Below are 25,793 nucleotides of genomic sequence, written 5' to 3' on the forward strand. Positions count from 1 at the left end.
ATGAACAGGAAAGGGAAGAACGCTGCAGCTAAAGGGGGAGGTATAATTGTAGATGTTTTTATCAATTGAATAAAATTTAAATTTGTGAATTGTGAACTCGGTAACATGGACAAACTAATGTATTTTATGTTTTCAAATTTCAATTGTAGATTTGAAGAGATATTTTGTGCCCATTGCTAGTAGCAGCCAATCTAAACCAAACACCCACGAGGAGACTCCAAATGTTATGCCAAATCAAGCTGAAGAGCAAGTGGAAGAAGGGACCAAAAATAGCTCTAACCTGAGCACCCATGAAAGTGATATAGCACACCAAGAACAAGAGCAAGAACAAGAACTGGAAGGAGGACAGGGGACTTCGGAGCATGTGGTTCTAGAAGCTGGAGGTATAACTGATTTCATAGAGTATATAAACCCTGATCCCGGACTTCGCATTCAAGTTGATGAATTTGCTCCTAATGTTAGAGAAGACGTTAGATTTGCTTATCTTAAGAATGGTCCAACACAACCATCTCAGCATAATTTCCCCCCAAATAGAGATAAGAGATCATTTCTACCAAAATGGTTTAAGCAATATGATTGGTTGGAATATAGTGTGGACAAGGATAAGGCTTATTGCTTCTATTGCTATCTTTTCAAACATGTTGGACATGAAAATTTTGGGCATGATGTCTTCAACAAGTTGGGGTATGATAATTGGAAAAATGCGACGGAAGCATTCCGTAAACATGTCGGTGGGCCATGTAGCATCCATAATATTTCAAGGGCAGCATGTGATGATTTTAAGAATCAGAAGGCAAGTGTGAAAAGCAAAGTTACAACTTATACAACTGATGCACTAGTAAAGTATGAAACTCGTGTTGATACTTCTTTGGGCATTGTAAGTTATCTAGCATTGCAAGGTGAACCATTCCGTGGACATGATGAATCAGCTTCTTCTTTAAACAAAGGCAATTTCTTGGAGATGCTTGATTGGTATAAAGAAAGAAATAGGGAAGTGAAGCTTGCATTTGAAGAGCTATGTCCTAAAAATGCCAAAATGACTTCCTCAACTATTCAGAAAGCACTTGCCAGACATTGTGCGCAGGCAGTCACCAAATCCATCAAAGAAGAGATGGATGGTTGTCTTTTCTCTGTTCTTATAGATGAATCCCGTGATATATCTGTGAAAGAACAAATGGCCGTGGTTGTGAGGTAAGTGTCAAAGTGTGTTAAGTATTTTGTCTTTACTTCTTTTCTATGTACTGTTATTCAACATATTTTTATCATTTTATTGCAGGTATGTGAACAAGACTGGAGATATTATTGAAAGATTTTTGGGTATTCAGCATGTCCCAAACACAACATCTCCAGCTTTAAAGACGGCACTTTTGGAGGTTTTCTCTAAACACGGTCTACTTATTGCAAGACTACGAGGGCAAGGGTATGATGGAGCATCTAATATGAGGGGAGAATTTAATGGCCTTCAGAAATTAATCCGTGATGAGAACCCAAATGCTTTTTATGTTCATTGCTTTGCTCACCAGTTGCAGCTGATTGTTGTTGCTTTATCGAGGTGTTGCAAAGGTCTTGAGGATTTCTTTGACGATGTGAAAGAGATTGCCAGTCTCTCTAGTTCATCTTGCAGGAGGAAGGATATATTGCTTGATAAGCACAAAGAGAATCTTCTATCTAAGATCAACAAAGGTGAAATGCCCACGGGAAGAGGGAAAAATCAAGAAACATCTTTGTGCCGACCTGGAGATACAAGGTGGGGTTCTCACTACACAACCTTATGTCCTATTGAATCAATGTGGGATGCAGCGATAGAAATTTTGAGCATTGTTGAGTATGATTCTCGTAATCCAACTAAGGCAGGAGGTTATGTTCATAAAATGGAGACTTTTAGTTTTGTGTTCCACATGAAGATGATGTTAAGACTGCTTCGTATGACAAATGATGTATCTCTTCTATTGCAAAAGAAGGATCAGAATATTATTCAGGTATGTGATAACGTTTAATGGTTACTTTTTCTATGTATATTTTGTTGATCTAAACTTCTATTTGTATCATTTCAGGCCATATCTTTGGTTACGGATGTGAGAACACGGTTGGTTAATTGGAGAAATCATGGTTGGGATTCACTCTTGGAAGAAGTCAAATCATTTTGCATTGAAAATGAGATCATAATCCCAAGTATGGATACTATGGTAACAAAATGGGGTAAAACAAGAAAAGGGGGAAGAGACGCACTCACCACTGATCATTTTTATCGTGTTGACACCTTCTATGTTGCCATAGACTCTATTATCACGGAGTTTGATCATCGCTTTAATGAGGCATCTTCAGAGGTTATTCATAACTTCTCTTGTCTTGATCCAAGAGACTCATTTGCTAGGTTCGATGTGATTAAACTTGCTCGGCTCACAGAGATTTATCATGAGGATTTCTCTGATTATGAGCGAGATCATATACAAGATTCCCTTCAGTTATTTCTTGTTCATATGAAGAGAGTTGAAGATTTCAGAGTTTGTTTTGATATTGCAAGCCTAGCTAAAAAGATGGTTGAACTTGAAAGGCATATCATGTTCCCTACAGTTTACCGTCTTATTGAGTTGGCAATGCTTTTACCGGTTGGGACAGCAACAGTTGAAAGGGCATTCTCAGCTACGAAGATTATCAAGACGGAGTTGCGCAACAAGATGTCCGATGGTTGGCTTAATGATTTGATGGTGTGCTACATCGAGCGAGGGATATTTAAAAGTCTTGATCTTGGTGAAATTAAAAAAGATTTTCAAAGCGAAGATAGAGCTTTGCCATTGCCTGGAACTTCTAGACGACATTAAAGCTTCATACGGTATGTTCATAGGTTATACTTATATTTCAATATGTTTCTATTACCATACTACCAGAGTACCAGTACCATTGACTATGCTTAATATCATATACAATATTATTGTGTCAAGACCATTTTATTTTTTTGTGTCAATTTTTTTTTGTTATAAAGTTCGCCCGACCTCAATTTTTTTTCGTCCTTCGCCACTGGAGAGAGTGTGTTATTATTATTGTAATGTGAACCTCTGGAACTTTGAGAATCGACGATTTGGTCATCAACCAGACCATCTTTATTATACTACTTAAAAAGAACGAATGTGTTCCCCCTCCTCCCCAGTTTGGTCGTCCCTTCTTCGCCCACCCGCCTGGGCCAGGAATCAACATGGGCCGCGCTGCTCCGCATGATCATCACATCACAGCCCACACGCCAAGAATCCTCGTCCTCGTCTGCCCTTTCGCCAAGCCTCCTTTCCCTCGCCTCCTACGCCGCCGCATGCTGTTCCCCATCTTTGGGAACATCGCCTGCCTCATTCGCGACGCGACGCCGTCGACGCCCCGGAGCGCGTCGTCCTCGAGTGGATCGATGGACGCCGTGGTGTCTCCTCTTGTCGATTCCTCCTCTGTGGGTTCTGCATCTTCAGCGCTCGCTTGATGGCCTCCAAGACGACGCTCTGTCCCCACCCCAGCCGTCGGCCGCTCCATCTCGAGGTCCACCCCGCCTCTATCTCGCCCCCTGGCCCAGCCGCTCCTCCATCTCGAGATCCAACTCGCTCTCCATCTTGCCCCAGTCCTGCCGCCCACCATCTCTAGGTCCACCCTCCTCCCGAGGCTGATCCCCGAAGCACAACTCCGCCGTCCTCCTTGAAGTCAGATATTAGGAGTCACCACCCAAGCCGAAGCATCTCTTGGCCGATACTAGGCAGGAGGATCCAGCAGCATCGACTAAATCGAACAGATTTGATCCATCTACTCGCCACCTGTGGCTGACGCCTACGATCATGGATGGATATGGCGCTCCACTAGGAAAACAATTCTTGCCCCTCAAACTTTCAGGTCCGATACTCCCACAATCTCGAAAAAATACTCTGTATAACTTAATCCCTTGGAACCCTATCTCGATGATGCAATATTTTACATGATAGAGTTGCATCATATGGAAACGCATGGTGATCAGATCTGAAAAGTATGCTTGTGTTTACATATCTGTAGTTTTTCTTTCACTCCTAATCCATTTACCTCATATGATTTGCATCATATGCCGCTACATTTTGTGTTATGGTATCGTTTTAAGCAAGAATCTGTTTTTGAGATTGATTTGATTTGCAGATAACCTTTCTTCACTTATTTTGATACCATGACATGTTCATATGTTCAGTACAGTCTTGCAGAAACAGTGATGTGAATAGCAACATGTCCATGCTTGATTTCATTTTATTTTCTTAGAACATCACTGCAGTCTATGTCATTGCCACTGAAGAACATCACTTTATTTGTAAGATCTCCAAACTTCTTCATCAAAGATGTGAAGTGATTATGTTCACTTATATGGAAGCAGGAGGTCTTGTGGACAAATCTGGTTAGAGTTGACGATTCAAACACCGGATGGCTTCAGCAGATGTCTCAAGCTGCCCAAGTTCTTGGCAGATGCGTACGGTCACATCAGTTCCTCGTCTACTCTCACAACAATTACTACTATTTTGCTTTTTCGTGGAGACTGCTCAAAGCGATAATGAATGTTGATTAGCGAGCTGTCGTGTGCTGGCCATTTTTTTATGCAGCCCCAATCGTCACTTAATGCGACCAAAAACAAACTCTATTTGCTGCTGCCATGGTTTGGGAAGAGTATTTGTCTGTAGAAAGGCTCAGTCTGCGTCGCTTGGAGCTGATGTAACTAATTAATATCAGCTTTCAAATGATACAGGATCTATGGCCTTTGGTTCTGAAAATTCTGCACATGGTAAGATGCCTGCTTTTATTTAGCTGACAGTTACAATCGTTCGAATGTAAAAATAACCAAGGAGGTCTAATTAAGTAACTTAAACAAATGAGACACAGATTTGTACTCAGATGTCTATTCCAATATTTGATTTTTATCATGGGGGATGATTAGAACAAAGGTAAAGAATGTTTGTTGTCTACCTGAAATATTCTGTATATGTGGCATACATGTTATCTATACAGCTTTGTACTCAGATGTCTATTCAGTTACTTGATTTAAAGCATGTCTCTGATGTTTAGTCTCCCCTCCTGTATTTTCAGAACAAGCCCTGCTGGAATGCCCTCCAACTGAAGTACTTTGTGGCAGTTCCAAGCAATTTGTCCCATGCACGCAACCCAATGCAGACGCCGTCGCCGACGTCGCCATGCCAGGGGTAAACGAGTTCCACACGATTTCTCTTAAATTTGTGGAAATTGCGTCTCAAGGGAGGAGATTGGGGAAGCATGTTGTCAACCAATTCCTGTCCAGGTTAGGAATCCTATAAATGATACAATCACTTCTTATTTTTGTACTCTCATGTTCTGCAATACCACATAAAATCGCTGACGTAGTTTTATTACCAACAGTTATGTGCATGGAAGTCCGGTTCCTTTTCCAAAGTGCAAGTTTGCATTGTTCATTGGACAAATCCTAAACCCGCAATTGTAGTTAACTTTCTGTAGAATGGAAATTATTCCAAAGGGAGTTAAAAAATGAATACATGTGTGCAAGTGATGATTTATGTCTATTGTGTGCGTCATATCCAAGAAATGCACTCAAAAGTTTAGCTTGAAGTATAGTTTACCAATTTCTTGTTTAGAATAATTCATTGAAATTTTTGATTTAGCTCAAACAAGCACTTGAAGATATATTTTCCTGCAAGTACAGATGCTTCTGAGTTCCTCCCTCTTGTCCAGTTGCCGGTGCGCTCGTCCAAATCTGATGTTGAGTGCGAAGCTGTTCTGATGAGCTATGGCGTGAGGAGCATATGGTGGCACTCGGAGTGAGACGATGTGATCTGAGTATAATTTTCCGATGCTCTATGTATCATTGTACAGGTTTAATATAGACTTATGCTAGCATCTCCCGAAGCTGCCAATGATGATGATTATGATATAGTTTTTGCCTTTTTGGTATCACTGGATCATGAGTGGTGATGATCCACTATTGACATAGTGCAGTTGCAAAGTTTAGGTGTATGTTTCCTGAGACATGATCCTTTCCTTTTGTAACTTATTTGTCGAGATGTAAGTGTTTGGTTCATACATCATTGATCTTTTCTTTTTTCGTGAGACATGATTAATGCTTAGCTGACCACTTTTTTTTCGGATTCAAAAGATACGCACCTTACTTTTTTTGTTTGCTTTACTTTGCTCCTGGTTGGACTCTTTGATGTGCTAGAACATTGTGGAATCTGGGGTTGAGTTAGTACCACATATTGTCTTCTTCAGGACCCCTACATCTTTGAGATCCTTACATGTAGGAACGTGAAGTAGGTCTGGCAGCAAGAGAGGGGCGGACAGAGGCAAGGTGAGGAAAGCTTCCTAAGCCGAAGGAGACATGGTGCCCGGAGGAGCACTAGCGCTTCCTCGACACTCTCCTCAGGTCAGTACAGCGTCATGCCATGAAGACGCGTCCTATTCTGCTTTGAACTAGCTAATCTGTAGTCCCTGAACTAGCTGATTGATTTGTGTGGATTTCAGGTTTGCGCCTACAAGAAGATCGAGGAGCACATCTGCACCAAGACCATGGTACTGGTAATCCAAGTTCATTCCCGCTCATTATCCAGAAGCTTGGCCTTGCCGCCAGGCTTCCGCCGCAATACCCAAGCCGCAGGCTTGCCGTGCCGCAGCCGCCGCAGAGCTCGCCAGCAGGTTCAGATAAGATCACTTTTCACACCAATATCGAAATTCACAACCGACTGAGTAAAATGTGAATCAGTACTGCACAGTAAGTGATACAGTTTCACAATATTCATCATCCATGGATTACTAAATTCACAGTGAGTGGTCCATGTTTATTCAGTTACAACTATCTTCAAATATCTGAACCTACACGCTCCCATTGACTGAAACTTGCTGGTATGTAATGGCTGCACATCTATGCCTTGTTGTACATTCATTTGTTAAATGTTGGTAGTTTCCCATTTCCGCTATTAATCAGATGATTTTAGAAGCAGAGCAAACAATGATATATGAAATTACAATGGTGAGCTCTATGCATGTAAACATATAGTTATCAGTGGTGTCTACGCATAAGACTTGGACATTGAATAGTCAAGAAGCGTGTCAGAAGTTTTTAATTGCGAATTCAGCGTCTAGAAAGGATGGCAATAAGGTATGTTTATAGAATTTATTTGTCAAGTAATCATATGTCGTTTTGATTTAGTAGCAGAAAGAAACAACCGGACCTACTTGAACTTTATGGTTATATGCATTATTAGAATGAAATAATTACATACATGTTTCTGAAAATTGTTGGGAAAACTATTGTTAGCTCATCCATTTGGGAGCAAAACACAATGTTCAATTGTTGATATATATTCCCTTCTGTTGAGTAATTCACATGTCAGGTCTGGAAGATGTAGTTAGTGTTTAGCAATGATATATCTACAGAGACTCAATATTTATTTTCTATTTTTTTGGTTCAAATTCCTTTCTGACCTTAATTACTTATTTCTTCTGAATATGTGTTCACCAAATTAAATGAAAAGGACTAGAGAAGGAGAAGCACAACGATCTTGAGTACAACATTATCATCTACTGTTTGCACCGTCGATAATGCAGTGGGCAGTGTAGTAGAGGCAGTAGGACGGAAAGACATACCTTACTATGGATATTAATTATTGTGAAAAAGTATTTATTAGGTAATTGGTGATATTCAAGCTGACTTGTAAAGATATTTCATAATTGAGTGAGCATATTTGGAGTACTCATGTCCTGGTAAGATCTGAATTCGAACGACATGTGTGTTGTCCAATTGCCGTGCCTATTGTTGTAATTTTTGCCATTTAGTGTGACAAATTTAACTAGATTGTCCGCATATGATTTATTAGAGAATATTACTTGTGCTACTCACATTTGTAGGAGAGATTTTCATGGGACATGTTTTTATTTGTTAAACCTAAGCTCCCCTACTAGCTAAGAGTGAAGGGAGGACTCATTTTATTTGTATATCTTATCTGGTTTACTTTTTATAAAATGAAAGTGTCGCCAACTGTCTTATGCAAAGATAGCTAACATGATGGGAAGTCCTAATTGTCTTATGCACAGATAGCCAACTTGATGGATGTGATAAATTGCACACTGTAGAAGTATAAACTTTTTTTTTGAACAAGGTACGGTCCTAGAGGGGGCCTAGAAGCTATTCATTTAGCGGTGGCACAAGTACATAGAGGACTAAAATATAAATGAAATTACAATCAGGTCCAAACATTTTGCACAAAGAACCCAAAATATTATAGAAGAAACGCCATCAGGTCCAGCTTCATTGCCACCGCATCGATTCATCACAGCATAGTCAAGAACCACGCAGCAAAGGACATAACCACTTGGGCGTAGCACGAAGAGCCAACTACGATGTTGCTAGAGGGCCTTCGTCTTGGCATAGAAGCTTGGAGGTTGATGTTCACCTTCAACCGCCCGCCGGAGGAAACTGATGCGGACGAAGAGGGCGGGAATGGTTGCCTTTCAAGAGAGCATGCGTTCGTGCATGACGACGCGGACAAAGGTAAGTGGGCATGTGTTCGTGCATATGTGTTGGCGAGAGAGAGGGAGGGAGGGAGGGAGGGAGGGAGGGAGGGGGAGGGGCTGAATAATGTAAAAGTACACACTTGTTGAGAGAGAGAGAGAGAGAAAGGGAGGGAGGGAAAGCGAGGGAGAGCGAGGGAGTGAGGGAGGGGATGAATAATGTAAAGGTACACACTTGTTGGTCCTTGGAGGGGTTAGGAAGAGAGATTGGGGTATTCGAAAACTAAGCTATCATGTTTGTGGCGCTCGTCAAAATGAACTCACTTTGTGACGGTCAAAAATGAACTCACCTTCTCCTTGTTTTATTAATTGTGGAATATATTGTTGCTTTTTTCAGACACGTGAACTTTTGCATGCATTGTATTGACATGTTATGACGAAAAATATGGCCTATCCTTTTCGTCGATTCACTACGTTTTAAATTTTCATAGTGAGTTGTGAATTATATACGTGCATTGAGAAATAAAATTTGTGTACCCGTGGCAACGCACGGGCACTTGTACTAGTCAGAAAGAAAAGTAGCGATCCTTGACGATGATGAACTGTGAAAGGAGCAAATATGCCGTCTCCCGGCCGCAAAATCAGGTTGCGAATAAATATGCCGGGTGGCACGTGTAGATCACGGCACGAAATTCCCGTCGCCGTCGTCGCCGCCAGCGTTTTTTTTTTGCTGCTCCCGAGAAGACCAGAATAGCACGCCTCCATGGGCCCATCCCCAGGTGGCGCCGCGGTAGCGAGCCCCTGTGCGGCGCGTGACGCTCGCTCGCACCGCCCCACACCCTACGTTCTGAGACTGAACTCGCGGCTCCACCTCCCCACGCGCTTCACGGTGCCCACCCTGTCAGCGAGATAAGTACGGCTGCAAAACCCTCACTCCGGGTTGAGACTTGAGACGTCTGTTGACTCCTCTCGCAGTCGCTACGCCCTGCTTAGCGGCGAAGCCAAATAAAAAACGGCTGAAAAACCAGGAGAAAAGCACAAATCCTCGCTCGCTCTCTTCCTTCGCGGTCCGAAATCCGGAGCTGGGCAGTGGAAGCAGATTGCCACTCCCCCCACCGGCCGCCTCCGCCGCTGGCCGGGAACTGCTCGCCGGGTCGGTGCGTTTCCTCGCCCCCTTTTCCTCTGCGTTTTTCTTGTTACAAGATGATGAGTTCAGGATTCTAGGGCGTTTTTCTTTTTGTTGGGGGTTAAGTTTCGAGTGATTTCTGGCGTTCTCCGGGGATTCGCAATGCGGCGGCGGCGCCTGGGGTTAGGGGTGAAAGGGGTTATTTTTGGAATGTTCCGTAGCATTTGCGTCCCGGGATACGATTCCCCGACGGATTTCCTGCCCCCTTTTCAGCGTCTTCCTTCCATGTATCAGCTGCAGGGGAGGGAGGTCGAGATTTGGGGGTTCTTGGAGCCGATTCCGTGGGCACTGTTTTGTTGTTGTTGGTTTGTGTATAAAACTATTTTCCACACCTAATTTTCCCCGTGTTCTTCTCATCTGGGGTTTATGGGGATGCTGCAGTAACCCCTTCAGTAGCCGTCAAATCTCGGTATGTGCGAGTTCTGCGCGAATCGTGCACGAAGGCCGTTAAATCTTCAGGACAGACGGAATTGTTTCCAGTTCCTCTTCTTTTCGCGTTTAATTTTTTCTACAGTTTCTTTTTCACTCGTGGATGTAATTTATATTTTAGCTGTTTCACTGAGTCAAATCCTGTTTGCAGAGTTAAGAGATGGCCGACCAGGAGCGAGACGACATCCCGATGCTGCTGCGAAACGTGGAGCTCCCAAAATTCCCCCGGAGCACGTCGATGTGCATGCCGATGAGGGACGAGGACTACGAGGAGGACACCTACGTGCCCCACACCGGCCCTCTGTCCAGCCAGCCGCCGGCCCAGGCTGCTGCGGCGGCGGGGGCGGGCAACCCGTTTGTCGGCAGGCACACGCCGGACAGGCCGCCGCGGCACCCGCAGGTGAAGCCGGTCAGCAAGCCGCAGGCCGTCATGCCGGAGGAGGCTGGGGGGAACAGGTGGTCGCACGGTGGGGATGGTCCCAAGAACGAGCATCTCATGATGTCGGGGCCTTTGGGGCAGTGTGATAACCCGGACTGCGTCAACTGTCCTCCGGCGTGCAAGAACAAGAGATTCTTCCAGAGAGCTCCGCATCATTTTGACAATAAGGTGAGGGTGTCCTGAATTACATGACTTGCTTCATACTTGATAGTTATGTTTAGAAGATCAGTCCACAATTTCCTTTAGTAAAACACAACCTATCACTGGTACCTACTTCTCATTTCACATTAAGTAATCTTCCTGGAATTTCAAATACCTTCATAGTATTTCCAGTTGAGATATAGTTATTAGCTTGTTGGTCTAGCTAAATTTTCTTTATACGATGATTGATTCAGTTCCTACAACCTTTATAGCTGTTGAACTGGTGTATTGATGTGTTTCTCTTTGCTCCTTTGAAGTTCCATAATATTCTCTATGCTCACCAACGTGGGTGGAAGAAGAGCATTGAGCGTTTCCTTTCGTACATCCCGATCATGAATCCTCACGCCAAGGTTGTTCAACAGTGGAACCAATTCTTTGTGATATCTTGCCTGGTTGCCATCTTCATCGATCCTCTGTTCTTCTTCCTGTTGTCAGTTCAGAAGGTAATAGTGTACAAACTCCATTCTTTTCTACATGTTGTCCTGGACAGCGACAAAGTCTGAACTATACATCCTTTTTCTGAGAAAATAGCTGCAGCACTGTATTTGAGATAAATAGATTTAGAAGCATCATACGTCTGTAATATTTTCCAGTGCATACCTTTGAGCATTATTTTTCTACTTCCATGCTAAACATTATTCTACGTCTGTCCGTTGCTCTTTATTTTAATTAAACCTCATTTGTGGTGCTTGTTACTGATGTTGGGAGAGCTTGTCAGTTGTCACACTTATAGAGTACATGCCCTGTTTTTTTTAGCTGAATGATTTTTTTTTTTGCGCTGAAACATGTCCTGTTGCAGTCTTGTATCACACCATACTTTCGCCTCCATGGGTTGATATCTACTGTGGTGATAGAGGTAGGAGCAATAAGGTTTATTACATTTTCTGGGAGGTACTCACCCTCAGAAGTTATATTATAGACACATTAAGAGTTGACATCTATTGGGGTGATAGAGGTAGGAGCAATAAGGTTTATGACATTTTTGGGACACACTCACCCTCATAAGTGATATTATAGAGACAATAATCCTGTTATTGTAGGAATTTGTAATACGTGGTGGTATCAGTTAATACTAGATGGTCGTGCAGTAACTCTGATCAAAGCAAACATCACTTATCATTTTGAATTTGCTTAATGCAGGATAACAAATGCATAGTGTTGAACTGGAAGTTTGCTACAGGGCTTGCTGTTGTGAGAAGTGTTTCTGATGCTATTTATTTTCTGCACATGCTTCTTCAGGTAAGTGACTAATTAGTTGTGATATTTTATATTCTAGACAAAGCTTCACATTTTATGAACCATGAATCAAATAGGTACAAAATGAAATGATGTGAATGACATTATTAACTTGGTATCCATACTGAGTGTACTATCAACCTTAACGCTTTGTTGATTGTACTAATTTGATTGAATATTTTTTATCAGCTTGTTAATTGGTTTGGCATGCTACTAGTGTATATTAAATTTTGGAGACAATAGTTGAGCACTTAGTTCTTCCATGAAAGAAATATCTTGTCAAGTTAAAAAATAGACCACCTTATTTGTTACTTTGGTCTTGTAAAAGGTGATAATTATAAACATAAAGATGAACTTCTCTTTCAGTTCAGACTGGCTTATGTGGCTCCAGAGTCGAGAGTCGTGGGAGCTGGAGATTTAGTTGATGAGCCAAAGAAAATTGCTGTTCATTATCTCCGGGGACATTTTTTACTTGATTTCTTCGTCGTGCTTCCACTTCCTCAGGTAAGTGCCTTGTCTATCTACATCTGTACCAGTAGTTTTATACATCGAGCTTCCTCATGTCACTCCTAGCAAAGACTATTGTTATGTGCGCCAAAACATTTTGTTTTACAAACACATTGAACATACATGTCAGTTATGTGTGCCAAAACACATTGAGCATTTTGACTTCGGGTGTGCATGTTAGTTGTGTGTGCCAAAATATTTTGTTCTCAGACACAATTTGAAAATAGACTTATTAAACATTTTGACTTACTTTGGTTGTGTATGTTAGTTAGGGAGTAGGCGAGCCATTTTTTTTTTAAATAGACATTTTGACATGACACTATTATGCTGCATTCCTGAAATGTTGACCTGTAACCAATTATTTAGGGCATAGTTTAGTGACTATAAGAAAGCACAATAAATTCCATGCTGACACAGGATCAACGCATTGGAGCTAAGCTGATAATAACTTGCTGGTTCCTGATATATTTGCATGCATGCAAATTCCTTTGAAGCATTAGATCTGATTATACGTCTACGGATGCTTCTCATCTGATTAGTGTTCCAGTTGCTTGTCTAAACTGGCTTGATCTCCTTTCCAAGTTCATTGCCCATAGACAATCATTTAAACAGTTTTGAGTATTTGTGAACGATCTTGCTATCTTCATGATTTGTGCTAAAAAAAATTCTTCATTATTTGTTAAAGGTGATGATATTGGTAGTCATTCCTAGATATGTTGGGTTATCAACAGCAGACATCGCCAAGAATTATTTGCGTGTCACTGTTCTTCTTCAGTATATCCCCCGCATCATCAGATTTGTACCATTGCTCGGTGGCAATCAGTCTGCCACTGGATTCATATTTGAGTCAGCATGGGCTAATTTTGTGATCAACCTTCTAATGTTTGTTATGTCGGGACATGTTGTTGGTTCATGTTGGTACCTTTTCGGATTACAGGTTAGTTCATTCTCATTTTCATTGCAATTTGCACGCACATTTATGGCATGTATTTGCAAAAGCATATGTTCAAATTTAGATAATCGTAACAATTGACTTATTCACTTGTATTTTACTAGGTTGGAAATATGCCCTATTAGATGTTTTCATTGTAATAAAGAATGGTCCAGAAGTCACATCCAGTTGCATTCAGTTGTATATGCTCTGCATTTTAATATGAAAAAAATGAGATAGAAACTACCATATACCCTTCTCAATTTGATGTCTACTATGTGCAGAGTTGTATCAACTTCAGTAGTTATCCTTATCATAAGTTAATAGAGTTGCACAATTAATATGTAGCAGATGTTGCCGTTAATAAAGACCAGTAGAGATATGTTAATATTATTTTTCTTCTGGTCATATTTTGTCACAGAGGGTTAACCAATGCCTACAAAATGCCTGTTCCGCATCCAAAATTCCATCCTGTGAGGTTTTTCGAGACTGCGGACGCGACTTTGATACTGTGGGGCAAACTGGGTTAAATTGGCAGCAGTGGTATAATGATTCTGCCTCAACATCTTGTTTCAATACTGGAGATGGTGGTACTTTCAAGTATGGCATTTATCAGGAAGCTGTTCTGCTGGCTACAAAACGCAGTGCTATTACACGTTATATATATTCATTATTTTGGGGGTTTCAGGTATTTGACTTCTCTTGCTCGTGTTCTTCCATTTCAATTAGGTTTCCCATTTGTACATTTGACATGTATGGTTAACACACTGTTCCACAATACTCTTCTGAATGTTTTTACCTTATCTTATCTCCGTCCTAAGCATTTTAAACCATCTATCCCTGACCAAATTTTATGTTTCTATGTAAATGGTTTAATTTCAGCAAATAAGCACTTTAGCTGGAAATCTTGTCCCAAGTTACTTCGAAGGAGAAGTTCTCTTCACTATGGCTATTGTTGGTTTGGGACTGCTGCTTTTTGCACTACTTATCGGAAACATGCAAAATTTTCTCCAGGCTCTTGGAAGTCGGTATGTGGCTATATCATGGGCTTATTTATCATGTAATAGTATCCATCTTTTTGTCAATGAACTCACCCTGCCTTTCCATGGAAACCTCATGCTAATTATTTCATTACTGTGCGCCATGGCACCATGCCTTTCCATGGAAGCCTCATGCAATAGTATCCATCTTTTTGTCAATGAACTCACCCTGCATTTCCATGGAAACCTTCATATTGAGCAGTGGAATCAACTATTTGTAGTAATATTGGATCTTGTTGTATGAAGTCCTCTTGCCTTTTTGTAGGAAACTGGAAATGCAACTTCGACGGCGTGATGTTGAGAAGTGGATGAGCCATAGACGATTGCCTGAAGAATTGAGAAGGTTTTCTTAGCAATAATTAAACAAATATTATTATTTACATACGCCATGGTCTTTTACACTTGTAACACAGACAACGGCCCTTTGATATTTTGTTATATATATTTGTACATGTTTCTATTCTGCTTATTTTGTTTTTCATGCAGCATGAACTTGTTTTCTCTTACATTTGTGTTTCTGCTGTTTGAATAGAAATAGTGACTTCCCAAATACTGCTCTTGTCAATTTTTCATGTCTCTTATCTTTAAACTTTATGAAATGCCATTTATTTTGTTCTGTGGGAACAAGTAATGTCTATTGTATTTTACGAACAAGATTTAACAGAAACGGAACAATGATTTGGTACACGTTCCAAGTTGGCATGTAAGTAGTTAACCTCCATACGCAGGACATGTGCCATCTAATGACAATGTCCATGAGAACCTGATATGTGGTTTGGAATTTCTTTTTCATGTTATAATCACTAGGTGTTTTGCTTCTACACTTCAAAGATAGTAACCTTTGAAGTTATCTGAATGTACAGGAGGGTTAGACATGCAGAAAGGTTCACCTGGGCAGCTACTCAAGGAGTAAACGAAGAGGAGCTTTTAAGTAATTTACCAGAAGATATCCAAAGGGACATACGGCGACACTTCTTTAGATTCCTTAATAAGGTTCATTGTAACTTCGCTGCCATTATTTACATTTGATGAACAAAACATGGAAATATTAAATAAAATTGAGATAAAATCTTGAGATGTCCTCTAAATGGGTGATCCCCATGTGAATTAGACCTTATATTTTTCCCTAGAAATAAGAGGTATGTAGTTAATCTGAATCTGTTCAGGTTGTATGTTCACCTTAGTATCTATGCCTGCCTGATAATGACCTCCCTCTCACCTCGTAAAGAATCCCTGAGTGTGATTATTTTGCAGGTTCGATTGTTCACCTTGATGGATTGGCCAATCTTGGATGCTATCTGTGACAAATTAAGACAAAACTTATATATCAGTGGGAGTGACATCCTTTATCAAGGTGGCCCTGTTGACAAAATGGTTTTCATAGTGAGAGGTAAGTTAGAAAGCATCAGCGCAGATGGTAGCAGGGCTCCATTACATGATGGAGATGTATGTGGAGAGGAGCTCCTCACATGGTACTTGGAACACTCTTCAGCAAATAAAGGTCTACAATTTCTTGGCTGCATTCCTCTATGGCTGTATTTATATTATATAGTAGTTCACAATTGTAACCATACATGGGCTGTGACTGTTTCAGATGGTGGGAAAAGCAGATTCCATGGTATGCGCTTGGTTGCTATTCGTACTGTGACATGTTTAACAAACGTTGAAGCTTTTGTACTTCGAGCAAGTGACCTCGAACAAGTCACTTCCCAGTTTGCTCGGTTCTTGCGCAATCCACGAGTGCAGGGAGCGATCAGGTAGCCATTTGCTTGTCTCATTAGCTATTGTATGATTGTCACATTCCTGCTTTCTAGGATAAAAGTTGAGTTCTACTTGAATTTTTTTGGATGCTGAAGATGTTGAGGTTGTTGTTTTGAGTAACTATATTGCTGAGAAAATATGAGTGACCTAATTAGTTTGCCATTTTATCGATTTGATAAAAATTGCCAGCCATATTCTACTATGGTACTCTTAAGTATGAATTTTCTGAACTCCTATGTATTACTCTGTTGTTGACTGATGCTCGAACCTCAATGTTTCAACAACAGGTATGAATCGCCCTACTGGAGGACCATTGCTGCAGCGCGCATCCAGGTTGCATGGAGGTATCGTAAGAGGCGACTAAAGCGAGCAGAAAGATCAAGGCCGAGCGAAGAACCTGATCGTAAACCTACATGGTCTCATTATTCTTTTCAGCATGGGTAGAGGGGGTGATAGTCTGCCTAAGTAGGTACTAACTACCGGCTGCAGTTCTAGACTATAGCTACTAGAAATCCTGAATTCCTTGTTGGAATGTAACCTGTGCTGTTAAAGTTTCTCGGCTTTCCAGTTCTCAGATCTTGTAGCTCCAGAGGTGTGAAACTGATCCGCTGTATATAGTGAGAAATCATTTTTTTTTTGGGCTATCCAGTTTCTCTATGCGTGGCTTTATTTAGCATGAAATTATTTGTTTGTGAAATCCTAGGATAACTGCAAAATCGTTCAAATTGCCAAATTGACTTGAACTAAGATGCAGGCTTCAATATACTCTGTACCAATATCAATAAAAGGCGGAACATATACATAGAGAAGAGGATATCTATAATTGGTACCATGCCCAACTTTGCTTTAGTTGATAGTCGTTTCGTATCTTGATCACAAAAGTTTGCAAACGTTGCACTAGTATAATTTACCAGTTCTCTGTGAACCCTTTGCTGCAATGACGAAATCAAAATAGACATGTACATACAATTTTTTTACAGGCAGCACTAAACGCTACTACTAGTTCGTCGGAGTTGGGAAGAACCACAGCGTCCACCGGCCATTGTATCTACTTGCGGTTGCGGCGGCGGTCACGGTCGTCGGCGCGGAGCGCGGCGTCGCGGATGTTGGTGACGAACTCGTCCCAGCCGAGCCAGGAGCCCTGCACGGCCGGGTCGAAGCTGGCGGAGAGCACCCCGTAGGGCACGCCGAAGAGGAGGCCGAAGAGCAGGAACGCGACCCAGACCGGCGGCTGCAGGTCGTGGACCCCGGTGGCCTCCCCGGCGGCCCGCAGCGCCGCCTCGCCCGCCGCGGTGAAGGCGAGCGCGGCCGCCGGCACCCGCCACGTCATCCGCTCCAGCACCTCCTCCGAGTCGAGGAACGCGAGGTCGCCGCCGCCGGCGCGGTCGCCCAGCCTGTCCTCCAGCTCCTCGTCGCCGACGGACGCGTCGGCTACGAAGAGCGAGCCGAGGATGAAGGCGGCGAGGGAGTAGGCGAGGGGCATCCAGGCGGGGACGCGCTCCACGCCCGCGGCGTCGCCGAGGTAGCCGAGCAGCGCCGGCACGGCCGCGAAGGAGAAGGCCGCGAGCGCCGGCAGCTTCCAGAGCGCGCCGAGGTCGGCGGTGAGGTCGGCGTCGAGGAAGGCCCGGAGGAGGTCGTCGTCGTCCTTGCCGAAGAGGTCCGACTCGTCGGCGAGCCCCGCGTCGATGAGGTTCTGGAGGAAGGTCCGGAGGTCGTCGTCGCTGGTCCGGTAGGCGTGGAGCACCTTCCCGGCCACCGTCCAGAGGTCGTCGTCGTTCTTGATGGCGTTGGTCTTGCTGTCTTGGGCTGCGTTGGAGTCGCCGCCGGGGGTGGAGCAGAGCCGGAGGTGGGCGTGGCGGGGACGAGGGGGGAGGTGGAGGGAGGAGCGGAGGCGGAGGCGGAGGGGGGACGGGGAGAAGAAGGGAGACGAGGTGGGCGTGGGGGCGAATCGGAGAAGAGACTCCATGGCTGGTCTGGCCTGCTCAGCTCAGCTCAGGTCCCACGGCCAATGTGGGGAATTTTTGTGGTTCATCCGGCCACGGCTCAGGTCTGATTTTTCTTCTCCCTGTTCTGCTTGCAATTTGTCAAAACAACTACGCCGAGTATCATCATCGCGTCACGCGAGTTTCCTAAAAGAAAAAACTATGACGTGAGGGCATCTTCAACGGGGCCAACGCGAACAGTCTGCGTTCACATGGTTGAAAAATGCGTCTGGATTAGGCCCAGTGACTCCACGCATAGGACGCGTTTGGTAGCTTGGTCACTCCTTGGCTCGCATCAGCCCAGCATTTTTCGGGCCGTTTGGTTTTTGTGCTCAGTCGCGTTCTTGCATAGCACGGGTCTTAAAACACATCTAAGACACTTCCCGGAGGAACGTCCAGTTTGACAGTTTCTCCAGGGCCAGGTCTTGGCGAAACGAAAATCGACAACGCCCGTTCGCGCGGACGCTCTGCCTCTGCATGGCGGGAGAAGCCAAAATCCCAGCGGCGTTGTGCGGCAAAAGTAGGGGTAACCTCCCTCTTTGGTTACCCTCTCCATTAGCCCCCCCCCCCCCCCAAATTTTCCCTTGCCCAATTTTCGCACCGGCGGCGGCAGCGACCCAGATCTGGCAGCGTGCATCTCCCTTCGGTCTCCGGCGCCAGACCAGGGTCCGCTTTTCCAGCCGCGGCGGAGCCTGCGCACATCTGCGGCGGTTTTCGGCCGTGTTCATCGTCCGCCATGACGGAGGTGAGGGGAAACTCCTCTGCTCTACTCTACTCTCAGATTCACGTTGGTACAACTAATTGGGTTGTATAAGACCATTCATAATGCATAGATGTCGTCGTGGCGAACGAGCAGATGCCATGGGATGGCTTAAGTTGGGGCCGAATGGGCGCTAGAGGATTCGGGGGAGGGTTTGCGACTAGATGGGATGAACTTCCGGATGCTTTCCTCAAGAACACAACCAAAGGTCGGCATGCAAGAAGAGAGACAAGAGGAAAAACTCTGGACCGCTAGCTTCATTGATCTCAACATGGTTACAGGTTCTTGGATACAAGGTTCTTCGTCTAATCTCCTCTATCGTAACGCGCCCGTAAGAGGCTGTGCCCCCTCTCCTTATATAGGGGAGAGGGTGGCTTACAGTGCAAGAAACCCTAATGGCATCTTTGACCGGACAAACTACTTTACAAAGCTACTTTAATCATGGATGACGCCGGGGTCTTCTTTAATCAGGGACGCTGACGTCCTCCGGCTTCTTTCAGCGTCACCCTTCTCTTTGGCGCCAGGGCTCCGATTAAAGCTACTTTGCTTAGCTCATCCTTGTCTTCTAGCTCTGAAGAGAATCTTTGACCAGTCTTGCCGACATGCCCTTCTTTCCGGTATCTTCTTTATCCGGTTCCGGTATACCCCTCCTGGGGATACCGGCTTAGCTTCACTTAGCCAAACTCTTATCTTTGTGCTCCGGTAAGAATATTAAACCGGTATCTTGATGGCTCAAACCATCCGGTTTGGCATGCCTTTGGCATACCGGGGGTCATCCCCCCAACATTAGTCCCCGAAGCTGGTATAGTCTGGTGGATTCTATCCAACAGACCATGCCAGGTTCTCTTGTTTTATAGGATACCGGTTTAATCCTTTCAATGCTTAGCTTGGATCCGGCATCTTTGCCCGGACTTTTCTTTTCTCTCTTTGCAAGGTATCCTCCGGCATCTTTGCCCGGACTTTTCTTTTCTCTCTTTACAAGGTATCCTCCGGCATCTTTTTGTCCGGTATCTTTAGCATTTACTCTTTCCTCGGCGAAGTCGAGAATATCTCGGGCCCCGCACCTGTCAGTGACATGCGCACTGTTAACTGGCGCGCCAGTGTCAGAGGTCACTTCGCTTCGACTCTCGCGCGCACATTAAATGCTCCGCTGCGGATCCTCGTCGCCACTTCGGATCCGTGTGCCCCTCCGTGTGTCTTTCTATTTCCTTGTGTGTACCATCGTGCCACGTGGCGGCCCGTGGTGCGAACCGTCGCGGCCCGCGGAGCGAACCGCCGCGGCCCGACGGTTTTCGGCCCATCTTCTCTCTTCTTTATAAGGAGAACCGCCCCTTCTTCTTCCTCTTCTCGCATTCTCCACCCTTCACGCACAGTGCTCCTCGCTCTCTGCGCCTTCGCCGTTCTCCGTCCGCCGCCGTTCGCTCGAGCTCTGCCGCCCGGCGAACTTGAGCCGCTCCTCCGCCGGACTTCGCTGTGCGGAAACCCCTCGCAGCGTCTCCGCTGCGACCGCTGCATTCACGCTTCCTCGCGCCGTCCTCTGCTCCGCTGTCGCCGGAGTTCCTCGGCGACCACAGGCCCACTGCTTCACCGGTGAACGTCTTCCCCAGCGACCGCGCCGCTTCAGGTTAGTTCCAATCTCAGTTTGCTTGCCCTTCGCTCGTTTTCTAGATCTTGGGTCGACAGTGTTTTTATTTCCCCTTTTTCTTTGATTTTCCTCTTACTCGTAGATCTTCGCGCGGGGGCCAACTGTGGGATTTCTGTTTTTCTGCCTCCTAACCAATGTCTAGCGAGGAATCTTCCTCTGGTTCCTCCTCTGCCTCTTCTTCCGGTAGCCGGCGTAGGCAATCTTCCGATAGATCCGCCGATTCCGCTTCGATGGATACCGATTCCGGTAGCCACGGAGAATCCGATAGCTCTAGCCAAGCTTCCGGTGTAAATCCTTCCCCTGTCACACGTGGAGCCTGGATGGGCTCCAACGTTACTGAATACGAGATTGACTGGCTTTACCGGTCGCGAAGGATTCCGGAAGGGTAACCTGCCGACTTCCTGGCGACGAGATCGAACCGGTGCTTCAGCCCGGTGAACACGTTGTTTTCCTTGCTCACTTTGAGCGCGGCTTCGGCCTTCCTGCTTCTCCGTTTTTCCAGAAGTTCTTAGATTTCTATGAACTTCAACCTCATCACCTCCCTGGCAACGCCATTTTTTATCTCTCCTGCTTTGCCACCTTCATGGAGGCCTACATTGGCATTCGTCCCACTCGTGAGACGTTTGCCCGCTTCTTTGCTCTGCGGATCAATTCCGTTCAGGGCAAGGAAATTCCTAAGCCCAAACCCCCCGTACAGTGCGGGTCTTGCATTATCGGCTCCCACCAAGGGAGCACTTTCTTCAAATTTTCCGGCCTCGAGTCCTGCCGCGAATGGCAAGGGACCTTCTTCTACGTGAAGAACAACGGCCCCGCGAACCTCATCGATCTGCCGCCCTTCAACGCAGCGCCGCCCAGCAGAGCCAACTGGAGCTACAACCCGAACACGGATCACATCGAAACCAGCCGGGTGGTACGCTTCATGGCGAACTTGATGAAGGAGACTAACATCTGCTCGGATGATATCATCCGCACTTTTATCTCGCGCCAGGTGCTTCCTCTCAAGCGCCGGCAACATAGGATGAGCGAGATGTATGGTCCTGGTGATCCCACTAAAATCACCGGCCTTCCCCTCTCCAAGAAGGACGTCGTCCGCAAGGCTAGGCAACCGCGCATCGCCATGCCGGTCGACTGGGAATGGGGCCTCCTTCCTCTCAGCACTACTAACCCTCCGACCCAAGAAGTAAGAGATTACGCAATTCGGGTCGGTTTTCCGGTAACTTTTACTGTTATTAACCTTCTTTTTTCTCTTTTCAGGCCAAGGATCGCTTCCCCACCATTCACGCAGAGCGGCGAGGCCCTTGCGTGAAGCGTGCGCTTGATTCTTTCGATCCAGATCCGTACATCCGTTGGAAGGATCTGAAGATGGGCAAAACCGAAGCCTCGCGCCTCGGCAGATCTGTGCCGGAACCAACCGGTTCCTCCGATGACCTGACTTTGCTCGAGGTACCTTTCTTTTCCGGTTTCTTTTACTTCTTTCATTATTGCTCTTTCGCGGATCCTTTCTCAACTATCTTGAACTCGTAGATCCACGAGCACGCGCCGCCCTTGCGAGCCGAGGCCGGCTCTGAGTTCGTGGAGAAGCTGATGGCCCAGGGCCAAAAGAACAAGGTTCCGGCCTCCGATGCCGGTTCCAGCCAGGCCCCTCCCCCTAAACGCTTCCGGACGGAGCCTCTGGGGAGAAGGAAGTGGGCATGCGGCGCTACAAGCGCAAGCAGATGCCGACCGCCTCTGGGTAAGTTTCTTGTTTCTTGCTTGTTTCTTTTTGCCAAGTTCTTTTTTCGGCTTCTTTTTCCAACTGTCTCTTTTTCTTTTTGTCAGCCCTGCGCTCAAGCTTGGCTCAAGGCCAGCGGGCTCTGAGAGTTCCGCGAGGACCTCAACCCCTCCTCCTCACTCAAGCCCGGCACCTTCTGGTGCCGGCAACACCTCTGCCTCCCCTCTGGGGGGCACTACAAGTTCGGGGCGTGCGGCCCCTACACCGCCTGAACACCGCACGGAGGAGGAGTTCGTCTCCCCTCCCGAAAACCAAGATACCGACGCCAGCAACATCGGCGCCGAGGAAGAAGCTGCTGGGCGGGCGGAACCTTTGGTTCCTCCCGTCCTTGAAAAGAAGAAAACTTCCGCGCCGGGAACTTCCAACCTGGGTGACGCGCCTAGCGCTCCCCCATCTCCACGAACTGCTCCAACGCCACCGCCGGATGCCCCTCGCACGAAGCCATCCGGGGCTGCTCCAACTGCGCCGCCGCCCAAGACTTCCAAGCTCATCAAGGGGAAGGCGACGGCCTCCAACGCCCCTTCCGGTGATCAGCAGCCCCTGGTGCTGCACGTCTCCAAGGCCGCCAGCGCTGCTAGCGAGAAGGCCACCGGCCTGCTCGGCCGGATCACTGAGTTCCAGCGCGGGGGCCGGGAGCTGGGGCATCTGCTGCCCTACGCCCAGAAGTGGAACGCTGCGGATATGACTCCGGCGACCCGCGGTATGGGCAAGGATAGGCTGCCGGCACCTGACCCTGTTGGGGACCGGTCTTCCGAGGAGCACTTCATGCGGCTTCGCCGCGCCGTGAAGGAGCTCGACAGCGCGTGGTACGATTCCACGAACAATCTGAGGGTAAGTTTCCAGCAACTCTTTTCAACTTTTACCGGTTTTCCTTGCTTCCGGATTTTTTCTATCTTTTCTTTAATATCATGCCGGTTTCGCTCTTTTTGTTGAATCTTGTCTATCTTCCCAGTCCCCGAGTTTTGTGGTGAGAGCGTAGCTCTTAGCACAAAACTTAACTTAAAAACGCGCAAAACCGGCATTGCCAGTCCCCGAGTTTCGGGTTAAGAACTCTGTTCTTAGCGCAAAACTTTAAAAAAAACGCGCGAAACTAGCATTGCCAGTCCCCGAGTTTCGGGTTAAGAACTCTGTTCTTAGCGCAAAACTTTAACTAATCTCTTTTTCTTGAACAGCTCACGGCTGACGCTCGGAAGGTCCTCTTTGAGGAGCTTCTATGGGAGCATCGGGATCTTGCTGAGGCACATGACAAGTGCCAAGGTAAGTTTTTTGCACTTCCGGCATCTTTTATCGGTAAACTTTCTTTTTCTTAACACTTATGATTTTTGCTTAACAGTGATCCCGGAAGCTTCCATTGAAGCCCTCAAGGAGCAGCTCGCCGCCGCCCAACGTACGATTTTCCTGTTTTCCGGTTGGCTTGCTTTCCTTTTCATCTTAATAGTACAACTTTGTTAACATCTTCCTTTCCGGGTTTCAGGGGAGAAGGAGCAGCTCATCCGGCAGCACCAGGAGGAGCTTGGCGCTCAGAAGACCAGCTACCAGGAGCTCAAGGCTCAGCTCATCCAGCTGGGTCTTGACCATGCCAAGGCGCTAAAGGCTGCTGAAGCCGACGCAGCGGCCAAGATGCATGAAGCTCTTGAGGATGCCGGCAACTCCAATATGGTGTTGCAGGCCGAGCTGGAGGAGGCCGCCAAGGCGCTGAAAACTATCGAGGATAAGGCCGCGCGGCTGGAGGCGGAGCAGAAGGAATATGACCGGTTAATCACGCAAACTGATGCGCATGCCTTCCGTAAGTTCCTTCTTTTTTCTGTTTCCGATTTCTGCTTATAAGCTTTTTTCTTCCGGTTGCATTTTCTTCCGGCTGCATTTTCTTCCGGCTGCCTTTTCTTAGCCTCTTTCTTTCTTTGCACAGGCCTCTTCCCGGAATCCCAGACGTTTGCCATAAAGAGGGTTGAGGAGCACCGCGTTGGCCAGGCCCAGGCGAATCTTGGCGTGCCATGGACCCCCTATGACCATCTGGTTGCGCTGAACGCGCGGGTGTCTCACATGCGCGCCATTGATCGGAATCTCTCTGATATTCCTGATGTAGCCACCCAGCTCTTCAGGACTCTGTGGCCTGGCGAAGTGGTGCCAGATACCTTCACCTTGATGAGCGACCGCCTCAAGGGTGCCGGCAAGAGGATCCGCGAATGGCAGTGCTCCGCTGCCCGCGCTGGGGCAGATTCTGCACTCCGCGTCGCCTGCTCTTGGTATCCGGAGTTGAACCTGGACGCCCTCACCGGAGTGCGCGAAGGCGCGGAAACCGATCTGGACCCGATCCTCACCGCCAAGCGGCAAGATCGCGCGTACCACATCGCGGAGTACGCCGACATGCGCACCTTCATCCCTCCCCCTCCTGACATCAAAGACTATCTCGACGAGGAGGAGGATGAAGCCGATGAGGAGCCTCTGGACGATGCTGGTGCTGGCGATGCTCCTCCGGAAGCCCCTGCTGCCTGATGATCTTCTGCTAAATGTTTGCCTGTGATATGTCTGTTGGTCCTGCTTGTCTTAAAACAATGCCCGTTAAATTCTACCCCGGTATGCCGGGGTTTATGATGTAAAACTCTAAGTTTTCCTTTTGGTTGCTGCACAACAGTTTATGCCGGTAAGTTATATCGGTAGTTAATTATCTTATGTTTGCCTTAGCACATTTGCTCATGGTTTTGATTTTATCCTGCACCGCAAAGATTTCCAAATTGTTTCTGCATCCAATTCGATGCACACTTGGTTCTTTTGCCTTGGCTCTGCCTGCCTTCTCTCGGCGTTCTTTGGCGTATGAGCACAAGGTTCTTTCACCAAACAAGCATTTTCTTGAACTTAGAAATAACTTCGAAATTTTGCAAAAAACCGGTTTAACCGGGGTTAGTTAAATTTTTCCGGATTGCTTGTTCCCACTCTCTCTTTTTGCAGTTCGCGTGCTTAGTTGCTACCGGTTTATCTTGCTTGCCATGAAGCCGGTTTGCGGACAGCAGCAGAGTCGAAGACTCCGGTAGGTTTAGCACGCTACTAAACCGGAAAGAAAAAATGTTCACTAAGCAACCGGTGAACTGAAAAAATAAACATATTGCATGCAACTTTTAGGGGTAGTCCCCGAGATTCATTCAAGGTTCCGACATCTTTTTATTCATAGCATATAAGGTACAAAAAAGGAACTTCTTACTCCACAACTTCAAGAGTAGAAAGGACGCAACAGAGCTACGTTCCATGGACGCTTGCTCTCCTCTCTGGATTTGTCCGCCTTTCCTTTTTTCCACTTCTGTGCATCGATAAAGTAATAGGAGTCATTGTGAAGAGCTTTGCTCACAATGAAGGGACCTTCCCATGGTGGTGAAAGCTTGTGCCGGCCTTCAGTGCGCTGCACTAGGCGTAGCACCAGATCTCCTTCCCG

The 25,793-nt window shown here is 46.0% G+C and overlaps 3 protein-coding genes and 1 long non-coding RNA gene across 5 annotated transcripts; all 4 read left to right on the plus strand.

The window, feature by feature from the left end:
* LOC139832643 (uncharacterized) lies at positions 1–2,822 on the plus strand. The gene is made up of 8 exons (XM_071822449.1): positions 1–40; positions 150–469; positions 1,058–1,191; positions 1,277–1,373; positions 1,524–1,683; positions 1,801–1,979; positions 2,055–2,172; positions 2,278–2,822. Exons 1-8 carry the CDS (start codon positions 1–3, stop codon positions 2,820–2,822), a joined length of 1,593 nt encoding a protein of 530 aa, XP_071678550.1.
* A 291-nt stretch (positions 2,823–3,113) lies between these two features.
* On the plus strand, positions 3,114–7,724 carry LOC127306020 (uncharacterized). Of its 2 annotated transcripts, XR_007854320.1 has the most exons (3): positions 3,114–4,768; positions 5,071–6,394; positions 6,493–7,724. It is a non-coding gene; the product is annotated as an uncharacterized lncRNA (long non-coding RNA). The 2 variants fall into 2 exon arrangements; XR_007854319.1 differs by having other exon boundaries at positions 3,114–6,394.
* A 1,739-nt stretch (positions 7,725–9,463) lies between these two features.
* LOC127306021 (probable cyclic nucleotide-gated ion channel 20, chloroplastic) lies at positions 9,464–16,852 on the plus strand. The gene is made up of 13 exons (XM_051336624.2): positions 9,464–9,635; positions 10,245–10,700; positions 10,991–11,176; positions 11,874–11,972; positions 12,336–12,473; positions 13,162–13,413; positions 13,829–14,095; positions 14,290–14,435; positions 14,713–14,790; positions 15,311–15,440; positions 15,702–15,948; positions 16,042–16,204; positions 16,496–16,852. The coding sequence occupies exons 2-13, from the start codon at positions 10,254–10,256 to the stop codon at positions 16,650–16,652; spliced, it is 2,310 nt and encodes a 769-aa protein (XP_051192584.1). The 5' UTR covers positions 9,464–9,635; positions 10,245–10,253; the 3' UTR covers positions 16,653–16,852.
* Positions 16,853–21,622: 4,770 nt separating this feature from the next.
* Positions 21,623–24,987, plus strand: LOC127310013 (uncharacterized). The gene is made up of 7 exons (XM_071822450.1): positions 21,623–21,718; positions 21,850–21,932; positions 22,414–23,197; positions 23,539–23,623; positions 23,700–23,753; positions 23,841–24,152; positions 24,276–24,987. Exons 1-7 carry the CDS (start codon positions 21,623–21,625, stop codon positions 24,860–24,862), a joined length of 2,001 nt encoding a protein of 666 aa, XP_071678551.1. The 3' UTR covers positions 24,863–24,987.
* Positions 24,988–25,793: the final 806 nt, after the last annotated feature.

This window comes from Lolium perenne, chromosome 6 (genome assembly GCF_019359855.2).
Source record: "Lolium perenne isolate Kyuss_39 chromosome 6, Kyuss_2.0, whole genome shotgun sequence".
Classification (NCBI taxonomy): domain Eukaryota; kingdom Viridiplantae; phylum Streptophyta; class Magnoliopsida; order Poales; family Poaceae; genus Lolium; species Lolium perenne.

Bases quoted from the DNA above. Each gene is read 5' to 3' on its own strand.
- LOC139832643 (XM_071822449.1), top strand. From the start codon at position 1: ATGAACAGGAAAGGGAAGAACGCTGCAGCTAAAGGGGGAG. The intron at 1,374-1,523 runs GTTTTCTCTAAA...TTTGCTCACCAG, and splicing joins TAAAGACGGCACTTTTGGAG to TTGCAGCTGATTGTTGTTGC. The intron at 1,684-1,800 runs GTGAAATGCCCA...TGTGGGATGCAG, and splicing joins TCTATCTAAGATCAACAAAG to CGATAGAAATTTTGAGCATT.
- LOC127306021 (XM_051336624.2), top strand. From the start codon at position 10,254: ATGGCCGACCAGGAGCGAGACGACATCCCGATGCTGCTGCGAAACGTG. The intron at 15,949-16,041 runs GTCTACAATTTC...TGACTGTTTCAG, and splicing joins ACACTCTTCAGCAAATAAAG to ATGGTGGGAAAAGCAGATTC. The intron at 16,205-16,495 runs GTAGCCATTTGC...TTTCAACAACAG, and splicing joins CGAGTGCAGGGAGCGATCAG to GTATGAATCGCCCTACTGGA.
- LOC127310013 (XM_071822450.1), top strand. From the start codon at position 21,623: ATGTATGGTCCTGGTGATCCCACTAAAATCACCGGCCTTCCCCTCTCC. The intron at 21,933-22,413 runs GTACATCCGTTG...TCTTTTTGTCAG, and splicing joins GATTCTTTCGATCCAGATCC to CCCTGCGCTCAAGCTTGGCT. The intron at 23,754-23,840 runs GTACGATTTTCC...TCCGGGTTTCAG, and splicing joins GCAGCTCGCCGCCGCCCAAC to GGGAGAAGGAGCAGCTCATC.